At 42.2% G+C, this 19,855-nt stretch overlaps 1 protein-coding gene across 3 annotated transcripts in view; it reads right to left on the bottom strand.

The window, feature by feature from the left end:
• The window catches only part of BOC (BOC cell adhesion associated, oncogene regulated), a 68,271-nt gene that overhangs the window by 32,375 nt on the left and 16,041 nt on the right, over window positions 1-19,855 (bottom strand). For all 3 annotated transcript variants that reach the window (XM_035114402.2, XM_035114401.2, XM_035114404.2), the window contains exons 2-3: window positions 8,397-8,577; window positions 7,188-7,466 (exon numbers count right to left, since the gene is read on the bottom strand). In XM_035114402.2, the coding sequence (XP_034970293.2) occupies window positions 7,188-7,466; window positions 8,397-8,481 (364 nt within the window). In that variant the 5' untranslated portion in view covers window positions 8,482-8,577. The remainder of the gene's footprint in view (window positions 1-7,187; window positions 7,467-8,396; window positions 8,578-19,855) is intronic.

The raw sequence follows: 19,855 nt of genomic DNA, 5'->3' as shown, positions 1-19,855 counted from the left end.
CGTGGTTTTCCCCGGCGCTGAGGGCAATGAAACAGTCGTTGAGACGGCTAGAGCGCCGGTGGCGGAAAACTCATTTTGAATCAGACCGGACACGGGCTAGAGCTCAACTTCGAGCCTACCAAGTGGCAATGGCGATGGCGAAGAGGACCTTCTTCACCGTCTCCATCGCATCTGCAGAAAACAGCAGCAGGAGACTCTTCCAGGTGGTTCGCAATTTAGCGGAACCACCTGCTCCATCCGGGCCCAGTACGGGCCACACGATCTCCTGCAATGATTTTGCAAAGTTTTTTGCAGATAAAGTCGCTCAGATTCGGGAAGAGGTAGACTCCACCGTGGGAGCAGGGCCGGGGCGGGGGAGTGCTAGAGTCCTGTCTAGTCAAGTTTTGTGGGATCAATTTCAATCTGTTACCTCCGAGGATGTGGACAGGCTGCTTAGACGAATGAAACCAACCACCTGTCTCCTTGATCCTTGCCCATCCTGGCTTATAAAAGCTAGCCAGGAAGGGCTGGGCGATGGGCTTCGCGGGTTGGTAAATGCTTCTCTCCATGAGGGAGCCTTCCCAGACCCGCTGAAAGAGGCAGTTATTAAACCGCTTCTTAAAAAACCATCTTTAGATCCGGCCAATATGGCCAACTATCGCCCAGTCTCAAATCTTCCATTCTTGGGCAAGGTGATTGAGCGAGTGGTTGCGGAACAACTCCAGGCACGCCTGGAAGAAGCAGACCATTTGGATCCCTTCCAGTCAGGATTCAGGCCTCATCATGGGACTGAAACTGCCTTGGTCGCACTGGTCGATGATCTCCGGCGGGCTAGGGACAAAGGTAAGAGCTGTTTCCTTGTTCTGCTGGATCTCTCAGCGGCTTTTGACACCATCGACCATAACATCCTTCTGGACCGTCTAGAGGGCTTGGGAGCTGGGGGCACTGTCATGCAGTGGTTCCGCTCCTTCCTCCTGGGCCGTGTTCAGAAAGTGGTGGTGGGGGATGAGTGTTCAGACCCCTGGGCGCTCACTTGTGGGGTGCCTCAGGGTTCTGTCCTCTCCCCCATGCTTTTTAACATCTATATGCAGCCGCTGGGAGAGATCATCAGGGGGTTTGGGCTGGGTGTCCATCAGTATGCTGATGATACCCAGCTCTACCTCTCTTTTAAATCAGAACCAGTGAAGGCGGTGAAGGTCCTGTGTGAGTGCTTGGAGGCGGTTGGAGGATGGATGGCGGCTAACAGATTGAGATTGAATCCTGACAAGACAGAAGTACTGTTTGTGGGGGACAGGAGGCGGGCGGGTGTGGAGGACTCCCTGGTCCTGAATGGGGTAACTGTGCCCCTGAAAGACCAGGTGCGCAGCCTGGGAGTCATTTTAGACTCACAGCTGTCCATGGAGGCACAGGTCAACTCCGTGTCCAGGGCAGCTGTTTATCAGCTCCATCTGGTACGCAGGCTGAGTCCTTACCTGCCCAGTGACTGTCTCTCCAGAGTGGTGCATGCTCTAGTTATCTCTCGCTTGGACTACTGCAATGCGCTCTATGTGGGGCTACCTTTGAAGGTGACCCGGAAACTACAACTAATCCAGAATGCGGCAGCTAGACTGGTGACTGGGAGCGGCCGCCGAGATCACATAACACCGGTCCTAAAAGACCTACATTGGCTCCCAGTACGTTTCCGAGCACAATTCAAAGTGTTGGTGTTGACCTTTAAAGCCCTAAACGGCCTCGGTCCGGTATACCTGAAGGAGCGTCTCCACCCCCATCGTTCTGCCCGGACACTGAGGTCCAGCTCCGAGGGCCTTCTGGCGGTTCCCTCATTACGAGAAGCCAAGTTACAGGGAACCAGGCAGAGGGCCTTCTCGGTAGTGGCACCCACCCTGTGGAATGCCCTCCCACTAGAGGTCAAAGAGAACAATTACCAGACCTTTAGAAGGCATCTCAAGGCAGCCCTGTTTAGGGAAGCTTTTAATGTTTGATGGATTTCTGTATTTTAGAATTTCTGTTTGTTTGGAAGCCGCCCAGAGTGGCTGGGGGAACCCGGCCAGATGGGCGGGGTATAAATAATAAATTATTATTATTATTATTATTATTCAGAATGGAACATACAAATGAAAACGCAGGATGTTTCACAAAACTGTAGAGAATTTTGTTTACAAAGCAGACTGCCTCTTCTTCTTTGAATTCTTCATATACAATGCTAAATTCACCTGGTATTAATTAGAACAGTCAGCTGTTCTTGCTTATGCTGAAACTGGCCCTCTTTTATTACATTAGCAAATATGCTAGTTACATATTTACTGAATTCCGCATTTTTATCATCTTTTTTCTTGCCTCATCTTGCCACAATTTCAGTTTTGAGAGGTGTCTGCTGATAAGAATTACATGCTGAAATTCAACATTATGCTGTGTTGAACGTTCCATTCACACAAACATTGCAGCTTGCCAGAACCCCCCCCCCCCCGCCATAGGCTGTTCTGGGGGTTCTCACAACCTGCCACCAGAGCCAATTCTAGAGTGCACATAGGGAAAGAGAGGGAAGCCCCACTGTGCAAGTGGAAGTCCTTGCACAGGGCTTCTGCTGACAGGGTTTGTTACGTGAATCCTGCCAGTTTTAAACAGGGTTCTTCCCAATCCGGCTAGCTGGAGGCAGCAAAAGATCTATTTCGGAAGGAGGGACATTGCATTGAAAATACTGTTGGAGAGAATCCTTCTGTACTTTGGCTACAATGAACCCTTCTAGCATTCAATTTGTGTCTTTAGTTTGGGGGTCTTTTATTCCAATTTTTGCTCAGAGGCAGAAAACAACTAGGATTCAAGCAACACTGAATACAACAAATGTAGAGTGTCACATTAGTCAGGAGAGTACAGATCAGGTCAGTTCACTTTGGAATATGAAGCGAATGAATTTCTCAAGCATCCCTATCCTTGTGCACAGGATTTCCTATCAGAGTCAGAAACATGTAGTATTTATCAGAGAATGCCAGTTCATGTGCAACTTTTTTCCTTCATGAATAATATAACTGCAACAAATAAAAGATGTACACTGCCATGTGTGAAGAGCATTTACCTGTATTTACCTTTGCTTGGGAGCGGCTGCACACATTCACTAGCTAATATGAGCAACAATGTCTGAAGAAGTGTGCATGCACACGAAAGCTCATACCAATGACAAACTTAGTTGGTCTCTAAGGTGCTATTGGAAGGATTTTTTTTATTTTGTTGCTTTAACAAATCTACCATTTCCACATTTCCTTCCCTCTGTCAAGGACTATATAACAATAGCCAATTTATCTCTACATTTTAAAAAATCTGCTGCAGGAATTAACTGCTAGTCTCAACTAGTTCTCCAAAGTAGCCTGAGCAGGGACCAGCTCAAGGGTGTCAATCAGCTTCTCTGCACTAAAGGCAGGCATATCCCAAGGCTAAAGTTCAGCTGCCAACATGTCAAAAATATTGGCAAGGATAATCCCGTTCAGACATGGTGCCTTTGGGAAACAGGAAGGGCGATGTGTAAACCTTGTAAGAAACCTTAACTGTCACCAAAGAAATGGAGATATAGTCTCTAACATACCTTCCAAGAAGCAAAGGAGTTTTTTTTAAAAAAAAGGAGGGGAGGAATCCTGAATAAGGATTCTTTAGGATCCATCTTTATTTGACAACCAGGGATGTCTGCCCACACCCTCTTTCTCTTTTTATGTGTCCCTCTGCTTCTCTCTTTCCACAATGGGCCCAGATGCCTACTCTGAACAACCTCCATTGGGCTTGAATTGCAACTTCTTTCTCAGCTAAACCCCAACAGGCTCCTCAATTTTTTTGAAACTTCTCCACCACATACTGTTCTAGGGCATCCTCAAGATACTGCTCTCCTTGCCTATCTTCTGCATCCAGAAGTATACTTCACCTTTCAAACTAACAGTTTCCAAGGCAGCTTGCAACAAAACCAACAAAACCAAGCCCTTGTTGCTCTGGCCAGTGGCAGAGATAAGGGTGACTTTTCCCTCACTTGTGCAATCCCAAAGGCACATGGCAAGCTTCTTTCTCCTGGTGCAGGAGAGCAGGTTCTTGCAGCTACTCATTCTCTGGTTGATGGCTGGGGCTAGTCTAGACTTGCCCTTTCCAAGGTGTCACTTTCCTTGGAGGGCTTGTGCCAGAGGCCAGTGCTCTTTCCCTTTACACATTAAGTCTCAATGACTCCAGCATCCTTCCCCTAAAGAACGAACACAACAAGTTGTCTTATACCAAGTCAGATTGTTGGTCCATCTATCTCAGACTTGTCTACAGTGACAGTGCCTCTCCAGGATTCTGACTGGATTCTTTCCAAGCCCTAATTAAAGATACCAGGAACTGAATATGCAACCTTTTGCATGCAAAGCATGTACTTTGCCACTAAACCTTGCATCACATAAGCCCACCTTTCTGCTGCCTACCTCTCCAGCTCTCTCAATATCTAAGAGGCATTTTGCCTATTTGTGTTCATGGTCTTCTCTCAACAGCACATGGAGCAAATGTTCAGCAACTAGCATACAACAGAAATTGGATGGGCATCTTTTGAACCTAGATCTTTTGAATATCTCTGTGTTTACAAATGATAAGACATAATAGATCTTCTTGCATATTATGTAGTTTATCATATTCAGTCTGTCAGTGTTCACTTCATACATGTAGGGAATAAAATTACCAGTTGTGCCTCTTCCTTTCACCCACAAAAGGGAAAATATGAGCAAATTTTGTTGTATGCAAAACAACAAACGAACAAACACTCACAATAACAAACTATTGTTTTAAAGGCAATAATTCAAAACCTATAGCATACAGAATCTTCACTAACAACTCAACATAAGCATACTGGCAATATGGTTACACAGTGAATCTACTCTTTCCTGTCAACCTGGTTTGAAGTGGCACGTGATCTAGCAAATTTAAGCCAGGCTGAAGGGAAGGGGGAAATCCAATTGGCCCTACAAGTCCCCCAACAAGTTAATGTGACTCTGTCCTCAATGTTATTTCAGTCAGTTATCAAAGCCTCTAGCCTAATTTTAGTAGGGGTTCTTTCAGTGCCCATATTATGATGGTGCACACTGCTGAAAAATTCTCTCTCCACTCCTCTCCTGGTAATATTGCTGCCCAACACTGGGAAACAACTAGAATATGGCTTGTGGTGATGTCTGAACCCAGGTTTGTTTCCCATAAACAAACCACAAGCACTAAACCAAGAACAAACCTTGGTTACTACTCATGGTCTGGATTCAAATGTCATGACAAGCCAGACTCTGAGTTGTTTCTTAGTGGTATGGCAGCAGCAAGGGAGGAGTGGGGCAAGAACCATTTAGCTGCATGCATGAGCACACGGCACATTCAATCACAGCTTGTTTTTCACTATGGCTTAATGGAACATGCAAGCTGGATTGGCGAGTCTTGGAGCTTTCCAGTAAATATGTATGGAAGTTTAGCCTGTATCAATGGGCTCAAATTCAAAGTGACTTGGTGGAAAATTTTATGTGTCTCCAATTCACATAGAAAAACAGGTGTTACTTCCTCATCTGTGTACACTGGAAACTTTGAATCTGGACATCTGACATCACGTTCTTGGTTGTTACCTTTCTCCACTTTTCTCTAATACTGGGACGGCCAGCTCCCAAGAGACTGCGATCTACTCTCAGAGTTAAAAGCTGGCAGTGATCTACCCCCTTTTGGGGGGTTCAGGTGAAAGTTGTTGAGCTTTTGGGGGGAAGGAAAGCCCTGGTTTTTGGGTTCAGGGCTAAGTTGTTGAGCTTTTTAGGGAGGAAGAAGGCCCATTTGGAGGGAGCCACAATCTGCCACAATCGTCCAGTGATCTACCGGTAGATCACGATCTACCTGTTATACATGCCTGCTCTAATAACATACATTCCTAATTTAACTATTTTGCATGGAATCTAGGAAAATATGTGTTCTGGATCTTTTTCCATACTATTTTCAGTTTACATTTATTATTAGCAAACAGCATACAGTATATTGTGCTGAAATCTACCAGGCCCATTTAGTTTTTGCATACAAGATTATTTAACAATCACACATTATTCCAAACTATAGCTACTTCTGAAAGTGAATATTGTAAATGGCTTATTTGTGATGTAACATCACTAGCTAACTTCACTGTCTTCTTTATTTTAATTAAAACTGTTTTATTTCAACAGCAACAGATTACAAAAGCAAGCTGGATCTGTGGACCAGATTTTATGGACATTCAAGGAGATTTACTAGAAGCTCTGCTGTGGAAGCCTGACTCCCCTTATTCACTGAGGCTGGAATGGATAGCCATCAGTCAGGTAGGCTGAACAATGACAGCTTTGTCCAAATAAAAAACATTTGAGGGAACACTAGAAAGGCCCATAAGCAAAACAACTGTGCTAAGAGGCTGAGCAAGCAGCACTTTCCCAGTCCCTGTTAAATGCAAACCATGCTCTGAGTAATCTCATCCACCTTTTCACTCCCCTCCTCTATGAGCCCACAAGCAAAACACAGCCCCCATTCTGCTCTGGAATGCACTCTCCAAAACTTAATCTAACTGCAGAGCTCACTCCAAATCCCCAAAAGGCTTCAACCCAATGACAGACCCCTCCCATGGAGCCTTGGAGCTGCTGTTCCATTCTCCTTTTCTAACCCGGCCCAACCTAAACATTTCACTTCTGATTAATATCTTGATGACAAGCCAATAATTCTTGGCTTTGAAACAAAACCAGCCCCCGTTTTGCACAAATGTATCTCCTTCAATCTTTTAAAGGCATATCTCCTTTCTCTATTTCCCTCCACACCCTATGGTGCCCTGAAGAGGGAACCCTCCTGATACTAGCTGAGACAGGTTACTAGGCAGTTATGTCCTATGACTCATACACATAATAGCATTTACCTTGTGGGCTTGCCATGTTAGAACTCTTGACTCTTAAACAATGCCAGCATCCCAACCTGAGTATCCTACTTAGTCCTATTTGTGGGAGTGCCTATGTGAGGTCAGACAAGTACAAGGCGCTCTTCTTTACTCCAAAACGAGGCTTGTTGTGAAGCATATGTGTAACAGTGTTAACCCAGCATGAGGCCAGCATTCACATCCAAAATATATCCTATGTTTGAGAATGAAGGATGCCTAGATCATCTGATTAACACAGAATCAGGCAACAAAAGACAATGTGTTGTTATTGAGGAAAAGAAGCAAAGCTACTCACTAGCTAATGTTACCATGGCTGGAACACTGGCAACAACACCTTCAGGCACACGGGCTATGCACTGGTACCGGCCCACTGTGTCGTTGTTTAAGGAAGCAATGGTAAGCAATCTCTGATCAATATGGATCCCCAGGATGTCATCTGAGTGAAGCAGCTCCTTTCCATTTAGTCTCCAGGACACATTTACAGTCAAGGGCTCGACCACACACCTCAAGCTCACCAAGCCACCATACTTCTGGACCATAGAATCAGGCTGCACGGTGACCTGACGAGATTGACCTGCAAAGGAGGATAGTTGAGAAATCCTCATGAACACTGGTTTACAAAAGGGAGGTAGATCTACTAAAACTGTAGGTACCAGCTATCTACATTCTAATCACATTCACATTGTTTAGGCTTGTCATGCATTAACCATTCTGATCAGAATTCAATAAAAATGGAACTAGATGATACCACAGGTTGAAGGCTATTGGCATTTGGGGTTGGTTACTTATTAGTAAGATCATAAGAATACATCACATTCCACTGTTGAGACTAGATCTTCAGTCTCAACAAGGGTACCATGCTGAGTTAATGTGGCATTATATGTAAGTAAAGACATGTTCCACCACACACTATTCTAGCTGCCTTCTCTCTCTCTGTCCTGCCCTCTACTTCAGGAGAGACAGTACACAGTACACACAGAGAACATCTGTAATACTCTGCTTCCATAGTGAGAGAAGCAAAGTACTGTCCTATGTGACTTAAGTAAAAAAGCAGTACAAAGTGGAATGTAAGAACTGTCTTGATGAATCAGATCAAAGGACAACATTCTGTTTTTAACAGGGATATACCGTAGCCCTAGAAATCTCACAAAGCAAGAAAGGCATCTTCTGTTATTTTGTCCCCATCACTTCATGGTTAGAGGTATACCACTTCTGGAATTAGGTAAGTTTGCCATTTGGCTGCTCACCCACAGGCAACTGCTACTCACTCCAGGTGAGCAGCAAATTTCATGACTCAGCAATGATTCTCAAATGTTGACTTGGGATTTGAAAGCGGTCCTAAGTGGCTGAAAATAACGCTACAGAAAAAGATTAAAGGGAAGGCAGCATCTGAAAGTTGAAAGGTAGGACCAATCCCATAAGCAAAATGGAAATAAAGTTGAGTCCCTGAAAATGCAGCCGCTTTATTAGGGGGGAAATGGGGTGGTGGTGGCGAAACACTCACCCAAATTTGCAATGCAACCAGCAGATGCCAAGAGCAAACAGACGATAGCAGTCATTGGTCTTTCCCCCTCTGATATCATGGCCATCCCATGCAGAGGAGTCTGGAGCAAAAGATGCCAAGTGAAGTTCCCATAAGCTGCCCCAGAGGACTTAAGGGTAGAAATTCAGCTTCGTGAGGCACCCTGGATGATAGGGAGATAAGAGATAAAATAGTAGGTTAGTCAAGAGTACAGTTTTTTTGACACACATCAACACCCAGAGTCAGTATTTAGTCCTCAGAGGATGGAATTACAAATTTAAAGGCAAACATAGATAGTTGTGCCTCTTAACCTTAATAATTGAAGGTGGCATTCCATCTTGCCATGAAGGCAGCTTGAGGTGAAGAAACTAGGTGGTTCAGATCTTATCGCCTCTTTTGCAAGGACCGTTTACATGAGGAACTCATAAACTTGAATGCAGCACAATGCACATTTATCTTCTCTGATGTCGGGAAATCAATAAATGGTTCAGTACATTGTACAAGATCCAGAAAGTCTCATAGCCAGAGGGTCAAGAAAACTGCCACAATTATACTGCAAATAGCAGTGTACGATAAGAATTATGAGTATTTAAACAAGTGGACTTTGGGTTATTTGAAGTTATCAGCAGTAATTGCCTCTTGGAGCAGCAAATTCATGTAAACTAAGCATATACAGTGGTACCTCGGTTTATGAACACAATTGGTTCCGGAAGTCTGTTCATAAACTGAAGCGTTCATAAACTGAAGCGAACTTTCCCATTGAAAGTAATGGAAAGTGAATTAATCCGTTCCAGATGGTCCGCGGAGTAAGCGTTCATAAACTGAAGCAAACTTTCCCATTGAAAGTAATGGAAAGTGGATGAATCCGTTCCAGACGGGTCCGCAGAGTACTTAAACTGAAGCGTTCATAAACTGAAGCATGGGAGTAATTGGTTCCGGAAGTCTGTTCATAAACTGAAGCGTTCATAAACTGAAGCAAACTTTCCCATTGAAAGTAATGGAAAATGAATTAATCTGTTCCAGATGGGTCCGCGGCGTTCATAAACCGAAAATTCATAAACCGAGGTGTTCATAAACTGAGGTTCCACTGTAGAAGCCTATGGATTGTCCATGTACCGAGCTACAACTGTACTTAAGCATTCAGTGGAAGAACATAAGCACTGTTCACATTACACTCATGGTAGTGATCCATATGACTGTTTTTCACCACCACCACACACTCCCTTCAAGCGGATCTATCATTTGTAGTAAAATTAATATGTGAACAACACAGTCCTGCTTAGCTCCCATTGTATAAACTCTATCCACTACAAATGAAACATCGCAGTGAATTAATGTGCTATTACGGATATTTTTAGGACATAAAATAAGAACACGTCCAATCAAGTGTAGCTTAAATAGTTTGTTTGCCAAGTTCTGTTACCTCTTTACTTGGCTGTGGTTATAAAAAATGTTTTGGTTTAAACAGAAAGACAAATGAATAGACTTCCTCAGCCCCTGGGCTCTTCTTAATACAAACAGAAACAATACAGAGGAAAAAAACAGGAAAAGAAAAGCTTTTTGGGGAGAAATTATCGTAAAAAGAAGGAGACACAGAAAATTGTCACACAAGAATACACCAGATACTATATAGACAGACACAGTGCTCACATACTGCAGCAAGGAATTTAAAAATAAAATAAAACCAGACCAATATAAATATATCCAGACTCAGGCTAGAATCCTAACCCCACTGACTTCAAAGGCAGTGTCAAATTAGATTTAGACTTTACTTTGAGCATGGTACAGTCAAAGTAAAGCATTTTAAAGTCATTTTTAACTCCAATGGAAGAGATATGCGGTAAGCCCATGCTTCACTCTTCCATTCAATCAATGGAGCTTTAAAATTCTCAACTTTGACTGGACTGCATCCTTCATTTTCCCACCAGTAAAGGTGCAACAGGGACAATGGATTAGAGGGAATGAAAAGTAGGAACTTTGTTTTTATAAATTATTTCCCTTCAGGTTAAAAACAATTTCCTGTCTGTGGACTGGGGGCATGGAAGTCACTTTCATTAAATCAAAGGACTACACTATTGGCAGAGATTAAGGAAGGGGAGAATCAGATGTATGAGGTGTAAAAGCTAATACCATCAGTGTTACCTATCCCCATGCTGCTCAAAAGTGTGCATATGTGGAAAAATCTGTATACACTGTGGAGAACAAGAAGAGGGATGGAGGAAGAGACAAAGGAAGATTGAGGGAGTCCTATAATAGTAACATTGGCAGCGATAGAGGTGTTTGTTGATTAGAATCTGAAGGTTTTATTGAGGAAATGCTGCCTGCAGCTCCAGACCCCCTGCTGCTTAAATAAGGGCCAGCCAAGCAATTCTTGTTACTACCACACCATCTGAAATTTATGAGGAGGGTCCTAAATGAAAAACAGGCCATGTTTCAGCTGCTGGGCACGAGCAAGCCTTTTGCTGCAACTTGAGGAATGGATGAAGGACGATGGGGGTAGGGAGAAGGTGTTTGGGGAAATGAAAAGGGAACTCAGGCAGGCAGGCAGAATTGTCAAAGCCTGTAAGGTGGTTTCCTGTCTAAGGGCAACTGCAATTCTGCCAGGTCTTCAGTCAAAGGGATTGACGTAGCAAAGTTCTACAAGCTGAGTGAACTGGCCTGTGATGCTATGAGCAGTGATTTGGTAGTAATTCCCACTGAACTTATGAGTTAATAAGGATAGGATCCCACTGCATAAAACACAACCAAGAGTCTGTACTTTTCAGTTTTTGCCCCTGCTTAGTCACAGTCAGGTACAATTTAGACGGAAACAAATAAAAGAAGCACTTCAAGGCTACAGCATGGGGGAAGAAGAATGACTACTCCTTTTAACTGTTAATATCTTGCTTGCCATTGCACTACTTAAGCTGAGAAAAGATGTAAGGGAAGAGTGCACGAGTTTTGTATTTTATCATGCAGGAAAATAAGCAGACATTGCAACACTTCTATAGTAACCAGATTAGGGAAGTCTGGGTTTTAAATGGGCTGCCAAACAAGATAGTCTTGACCAGGGTCCCCAAGCTAAGGGGAGTAGAATGTGTCCTTTTACTTAAAATGCATCTCTGGGTTATTTGTGGGGCATAGGAATTCGTTCATTTTTTTTTTTCAAAATATAGTCCAGTCCCCCACCAGGTCTGGGGGACAGTGGAACGGCCCCTGCTGAAAAAGTTTGCTGACCCCTGGTCTTGACTTTGCCACTTTTGCTCCTTTTGTCAGGGACCAAAGACAATCTATTTACGAAGTTGAACTATGTTCCATATTGACCATGTATTGGGCTGGACTGATTATAAAAAAACCCAACCAGAAATGGTGTCCCATTCTCGTCATAGAGGCCAGCCAGCAGCAGGATCCTACAGAGAAGGCATGCCCACAATTAGCCATGTGCTCTCAGCCCATTTCTGAGGCTGAAAAATGATAGAAAAGAAAGCTTTTTTTAAAAAAGTGCAGGCCAAGGATGTAAACCAATCCATTAATCTTCTCCACTTTGGTGACATTTACAAGGAATCTGAGGTGGCAGGCCAGTTTATAGCATTAGCCCTAGATACGCCACTCTTGAAGGCCGAATTTAGAAACAGGAAAGCCAAGCTAAATACACAATTTAAATGTTGTGAACATCAGACCTCACAAAATGGACATTTTAGGCTTCCTTCTTGATCTGAATATAGTACTCTAGTTATTTTTTTGTTTGCATGAATTAGTTTTATCTACAGGTATACAAAACAATTAGTCTGCATCATTGCTCATGGTAATTAAGATAAGCAATTATCTGCAAGACAAGATTTACAGTAGGTCACTTGCAAGTCAACTAAGATTACAGGCTTAATTTTATTTTTTGTTTTAATGGTTAGATCACTATTACTTTTATGCTTTATTCTATGCTGCTTTGAGTAACTCATTTGTGAAGGGGGAAAGCAGGGGGCAATTTTTTTAAAAGAACAGAATAATGTACAGTATTTGAAAAAATTTTAGCTCATCGATCTCAGTAACACATACATTTCCATATATGTTAAGGACAATAGGTCAGGATCATAGGTCAAGTAAGCCCACACAGAATAGTGACACAAATACTTATGAAATAGCTCATTAACTGACCACATTAAGATTAAGACCAGCTGTTGAATTGCTACTTATGGTTTCTCCCATAGAGGTGAGACTGTGGCTGCATACACACCATACCTTTGAAGCACATTTGCCCCCACCCCCAATGAGAATCCTGAGAATTGTAGTTTACGCTACATAGAGTTATCGTTCCCAGCACCCTTAACAACTTCTAGTTCCCATGATTCTTTGGGGGAGATGAAACATGCCTTAAATGTGCTTTAAAGGCATGGTATGTGCACAGCTTGCTCCATCATTGTCCCCTCACCAACTTCCACACACTGAAGAGGGAAGGTCTGGTGTAGGGCATCTGCCCAAGCAGAGTTCTAAATCATGGAGTGAGCCTAAACACATAGAGCAGCCTCCCAAATTCAGTTTCCCCCACCCTCCAATGTGTGGAAGGTGATGAAGGGAACACAACAGTAGGGTCAGAGCCATCTAGCATGGCCCGCTGTCACTCCTCACAGAACTATAATTGCATGACGAAGAACACCCAAACAGGGCTTTTGACAACAGCTGTATCTCAGTAAGAGATCAATGAATAGGTATTGCTGTATTATTTCACATCATTGACTTTTGAATAAAAATATAATTTTGGGGTTTTCGATGCTTTACAGATAAGACCATGAATGCATACTGCTATTGTTAACAATTCTTGAATTTGGTGGGTATTGCAGGACAAAATGTAAAAAGTAATAATGGAGGAGGGGAAGAATGAGATGTGAAAGCTCAGGTTTTGAAAGAAACAGGTGGAAACTCTTTATTTTTCCCAGGTCTCCACACCTACTGTACTGTATACACAATCACAAATCAAAGACATACATTTCTATGAGAAAAAACAGCCAAGAGTTTTGTAGTACTTTAAAGGCTTAACACATTTTATTAAGGCATTAGCTTTCATGATGAAGCCCACAAATGCTTATGCAATGATGGCATTTGTTAGTCTTTAACATGCCACAAGGGTCTTTGTTGATTTTGCTGCAACAGATTAATGTGGCTACCCACTGCCCTGGAAATTTGACCAAGTGATAAAAAGCAGGTTGCCCATTTGACCAAGTGATAAAAAGCAGGGGGGAAAAATCTGTTTTTATGTTTGTCAGTGGATCAGTATTAAAACACATATATTCATATCATCAAATCTTCCCTAGCTATTTTGGTAGTGCCTACATGAAAATTAGACAGTTATCAATCCACTGCCACTGAAAGCATTTAGAACCATCATGCAACTCAACCACTAAGACGCTTGCTAACAGACTAAGGACTGAAGTAATTATGGCACGTGAACTCTCTCTTGCAACCCAGAAACCAATGTCACCAGCTAAAGCGACAATTGCCTATCACAACTGTGTATGATAGGGGACTTCCACTGATAATCTAATATACTTAATATCCCAGTCTCAAATTCATAGCATTCTCAGGTACAAAGCGGCCTTAATCAAAAGCAATGCTGGCATTCTTGCATCATGCTTGATTTCTGTTACTTCTTTCTACCCTCTTATCCAAAGTGAAAACATCATAATAAAATGGAATAGTCAGTTTACCCCTTGCGTTGCCTGCCTTCCACACACTGCCTTAGCCCTATAAAGGATAAAAACTCCTTACTACAGTGGGAAGGAGTGGGGGGGGGATGCACCTCCTTTCTTCTATATATTTCTCCCCCAACCCAACCCCACACACTTAATTTTCACTCCTCTACCCCCCCTTCAATTCTGTATAAATTCAATTTGACAACCCTGCTAATTGGATAAACGTCGTTCCCTATGCTCCTTTAAAGCAGTTCTCTTTTCTTTTCTTGTTTTTGGAGGGTGATTGTGGCTGTTCTTTAACATGAATTCCATCTGCTTTATTTCTCCTCTCCCTATTCAGCATCCTTCCTGAATATTTATGAAGTGTTTTGCCATCCCCCTTCCAACCTTCCCTCCTTCCTATCTCCTTTTGCTCCCGTCTCACCTCCCTCTTCCCCTCCTTTGGCCAGCCAGCCCCACTCCCTCCCATGTTCCTTCTTCCTTCCCAGCTTGGCTCAGTTATTCCCTCTCCTATCTCTCATTGCCCTGGACAATAACCTTCCAAATGCACCCCCCCACCCCGCTTTAGATAAACACAGGCAGTGTCAAGTGTGAGGAGAAGGGGGGAGGGAGTTCAACTGCCAGTCAAGCCTCAGGTCTTCAATGAGGCCTAGAGGCCTACGCTAATCTGCTGCATGCTTGCCATATGGGAGCTGTGTTGCCCTGGGAAACGCTAACAGGCAGAACGGAGCTTAATAGAGTCCATATTCATTGTAATGCAGTGAGATGGCTCGAGGGACTATTGCCCCTTGGGTCTGTTTTCATTCTTCTGTTCCCTCTCTTTCTTTCTTTTTCCCTCCCTTTTTTTTCTTTCTTCCCTCTTTTCAAAAGACAAGGTCCCTGGAGAGCTCTAATCTGGAGAGGCTGGGGCTCAGTGAAGGGACAGGGTTTGGCGCTTGCAGAAGGGAAGAAAGATGGCTGGGAAGATGAGGAAGTGGAGTGGACAGTAAAGGAGCAACTAATAAGCATGCCGTGGGCCAGCTGTCAAGATGTCCACAATGCCTCCTCTTCGTCCAAATACCTGTGTGTAGAGGCGGCGGGAGTCCCTTTTCACCATAGGAATCTGTGCCCTTCGCAGGAATGTTGCAAACTTGGATGACTTGGGTGGAAGGTGAATACAGATTACCATTTAGTGAGTGGTAGTTTACTAGAATTAGGTCCGAATCCACGGGGAATGCCACAGTATCCAGTCAAATGGTGAGCAGGATTTTATCAGTTCTCTGAAGCCCTTGCTTTCTGGTGAAGCCCGAGGATGTGGTAAAATTCTCCTTGCCACATGGAAGGATGTTATAATGAGCTTACAAATTAGACTGTGGTAAATATCCACGATAAAGGTAAACTGTGCCGGGAACTAGAATGGTCAAGGAAATTACTCCAGAAGGTAAAAGCTATCGGAAGCAGGCACTGCAAACCAATTCAGAGCTGAAGAAGATGGCTAACCTTTTCTCTCTCTCCGCTCAAAGGGCGGGGGTAGCCTTTAACCAGGGACTGGATTTGCAATAAAGTGCCAAATATGTTAATTTTTATTAATAATGCTTTCTGCAACCAAAGCACTTCCTGCCACAACTCCTTACCGCAAATGAAATCTTAACTACAATTCTTCTCTAATGGCTCTCTCACTCTTTCCACCTCTAACTAAGGAACATGTTAATGACACAAGAGAGAATACATAACCTGCAAGCACTTACATAAGGGATCATAAACTAAAAATAATTACATAATGCTGCCATATCATGTAATTCTTAGTTCTTTAACTCTTACCAGATTTCCAGCAGCAGCTTAACAAAAACTGCCCTTCTGTGTCCACAATAACTTTCAAGAAAACTGAGAACACTAATCCCCTAAAACAGTAAATCATTGTTTTTTTCCTATCTGCAAAATCAAGATTTTTGTTCTATTATCGTAAAGAGAGTGTTTAAACAACCAGAATAAGAGAGTGTTTAAACAACCAGAATATTGTAAATAAGGTAAGACAATATTCACCCTGTGTTCCAAGCATGGAATGTGTGGTATCAAGCACTAAGGGAACGCTGCATAATATCAGTACTAATAAATTAGAAGGCCAATTCACACATCCCTTTTAGCATGGTAAAATGTCAGTTCTTTCAAGCTACAATGAAGTCATTCCATAGCAACAACAACAAAAAACACGTCAATGTGCCTCCAGTGCAACATTTAGTGATCTACAGTCTACGAAAAGAAGTGGATTATCAGTTTTCATAATATAATAGCATGAAAACACCTCCATTACTACTAGTCTTCTGTATGTTATCTTGTCCAACAAAGAAGTTTAAATCTCATTTCTGCATATCTAGCCTGAAAGGATTTTTGTTAGCCGTAAATCTAAGATGAAGGTAAAATTTTTGAGGAAAGGTGGGATTAAAATTAAATACAAGTAAGTAGATGTAGGACTTTGTAAAAACAGGTAGCATCATCTAAAAAGGAAGGAATTTAAGAGGACTTTAAACCTTTCTACATGTAAACAAACCATTCCAGCCAGGAGGACCCCTGGTGGAAAGTTAAACATCTGCACCCTTCCTCTCTTTTGCTGTGTCTTCATTTCATTCCGCCAACATCCACAGAGAACAACCTGGGATAGCCTGGGAGTTACTTTAGATCCCAAGACAACTAGTTTTACTATCACCAGACCTGTATCGAAAGTGGCTCAGGAAACCAAATGTGTTGTCAGATCACCAACCAAATCCCAGCATGTGTTGACTAAATATAATAGAGAGAGATACTGTATGTGTATAAAGAGAGATACTGTATTTGGATGTCATTCCTGACTGCATGAAAACCTTGACCTGAAGAAAGAGGTCCACAAATTGGCTTACTTGATTGCAATTATTTGTAGTTGCACTGAACCCTCCTGCCTGCAACCTTCTGTGTATGCCAGAGGAAGGACCAGGTCTCTCTCATTATTGGTAAGTGCAACATTAATGCTTCTATGTCTCAATGTATTTTGGGTTACAAATGCCAGCAAGTACAGTAAATCTAGAAAACTTTTGTGGTTGGAAAGGAATCTAGGAAGTTGCCTAACACCATCAGACTGTTTGCCCATCTAGCCCAGTATGGTCTGCTGTACTAGCAATGTCTCTTTTGGAGTTTTGCCTTTCCTAACACAAGGGATTGAAATAGGACCTTCTAAATACAAAGCATGTGCTCTATCATTGAGCCATAGTCTCTCCTAGCAGGTATGACAAACATACATGTAAAGTTGTGTTTGTGTGTAGATTTTGGAAAAAATTGTATGTATTAATTTAAAAATCTAAATAATTAATTACAAAATCTAATACTATTCAGCATGAAAGCTGCAATCCTAAACAAAATTACTGTGTAGCAAGTAACACTAAGTAGTAATAAGTACTACAAACTTACTAAGTAGTAATTAGTACGAAGAAGTAAGACCACTTATTATTATTACTATTATTATTATTATTATTATTATTATTATTATTATTATTTGTATACCACCCTATACCCATAGATCTCAGGGGAGTTTACAGCATATAACTGCAATAAAAAACAAAACAAAACAAAATACACAATAAAAACAAAAACAGGGCTTACTTCTGATTCAGCATGCTTAGGTTTTCACTGCACAATGCAAACATTATGGCCCTCAATTCACACAGCTTCAGCGCTGGTGGAACCATTGATCCCAAATTGCAATTCTTCTGTTTCAGTTTCCTACTGCATACTACGGTGTTTATGAGGTGAATAGAATAGCAGACAGTTCATCAAACCATGCAGATAATCAAACCATGCAGCCTAGCCTTCCCCCTCACATGCATTTTTCTAGGTACAGTGAGCTTTTACAAAGATCCCATATACATGCCACACTTGGGAGCCTGACGTGATAATGTCCAGGAAAGCTTTGCTGCTGCTGATTACATAAACTGGTAATAAAGCCTACCTGTCACCCAGGTCACTGTGTGTGTGGGTGTACTGGTTACTTGCTCATAAATAGCCTGCCCATATATCAGCGAGTACCAAGCTCAAGTTTATTCCTCCTTTGGCCAGTGAAGTAGATGAATTCCAACACCTTAAGATTGCCATTTATGGTGCATTTGCATTTCATGAGTTTAGCAACGTATGCTAGCACACCTCCTATGCTGTCCGGTCCCTACCATTACAATCATGTCAGCAACAAGGTGGGACTTCTCTATGACTGGAATCAATCTGTTTCCTCCTTTGGGATTGTGTTTCAGCACTTAGCATCTCCTCATTTCTACAATGAATATCTGTCATATTTGTAATTGTTATCTACTCTTGTTTCCTTGGTCTAGTATGTCCACCAAGGCTTTTTCACTTTCAGAAATCAACTTCTCTCCAACGTCAACCTCCTCTATCAGCTAGGAGTGGCTTACTAATAATACCCTCTAGGTATCAGGTACAAAACAAAATGGATTGTGGAAATACATCAAAGATGGCGTTTCACAAGATGAATAGAGGTGTCATGTCCCCTTAACCTCCACTGGTGTACATGGTGCCCTAGAAACTTTCACCTGGGCAAGAGGAAGGGCTGAAAGAGATATGGGAAACATGGCCTGCCTGTTCCCAAAGCAGGAAGGAAGAATATTATTTGCTCACATCTTGTTTGCTGGTTTTCCACAGACATCTGGTTGGCCACTGTGAGAACAGCTCTTCTGGTGTTCGAAATGCTTCAGATAAGCCTATGCACATTCAGAGGACAAACAATGCCAATCTTTCCATGTATAGTTGGCTGCAAGTGGGTAGATCATGTCCATAGTTTGTTTATACTGACATTTTCATTATTCAGTTTAGTTTTTCTTATCATGGACTTGGCACAATAGCAGCATCACTTAGCTTGATACCCTATACTGATACCCTATACTGATACCCTATATGTACTAACGGAGAACTCAATCTCTTGAGTATGGATCTTTATGAATCCAAAATGGCATCTTCCATGTACAAGAGCGGTATCAATAGTACTTGGAGGAAAACCTGAGATCTGCAGAAGTATAATGGGAAACAACCTCACAACTGCTCAATGATGGTTGAGTATGCTCAGTGGTGAGGAAAAACTGAACGACCGCTAGAAACAGGATGGAAAACCAGACAAAAGGGAATAGAGTATCAGGATGACTGGAACAATGAACAGGAGCACTCCGCACTACAAGAAGTTGGGGCAGATCCCATTTGTGGGCAACCAAATTGTCAAAGTGCCCCTCTGAATACTGAGCCATAACTTGCCAGCTAATATGGAATTATGTTGCTGTAACAAAGGATTTTTTTAAAAAACAACAACAGTGTAATTGGTTCTTAAGTAATAGCCTATTCTAATTTTTCTTCATTAAAATAAAATTCCTATAACGTTTGGATGAAATATTGCAGAAATTACTTCCAGCTTTCTCAAGTTCCATGACTTCATTAATCCTTGGCAAAAACCTCCATAACTTTAGCACACATAATGACTGCCTGGGAATTCGAACAGGCAACTGTAATTGCTATTTTTAGTATCACTAGTTTCGTGGCATCACAATACGCTCCTAAAACAAAATGTATTTATATGAAGCAGGTTTTTTTCATGGTTATTACATCTGGAGGAACTTTATTCTTGACATACAATTAAAGTTATTCTTTCAAGTTATTGTAATTTCAATAGATTTTGGTGTAAGCTTTGACCATCTTGGCTGTGAGTTCTGAATGACTTGCTCCCTGCCTTGCTAGCCTTTCCCCACCTGGCCTGGGAGGGCAGGGCCCTAAATCCAG

The sequence above is a fragment of the Zootoca vivipara genome, chromosome 4 (assembly GCF_963506605.1).
Source record: "Zootoca vivipara chromosome 4, rZooViv1.1, whole genome shotgun sequence".
NCBI classification, from domain to species: domain Eukaryota; kingdom Metazoa; phylum Chordata; class Lepidosauria; order Squamata; family Lacertidae; genus Zootoca; species Zootoca vivipara.
The sequence above is the reverse complement of the archived record's forward strand: the minus strand, read 5'-3'. Positions and strand labels throughout refer to the sequence as shown.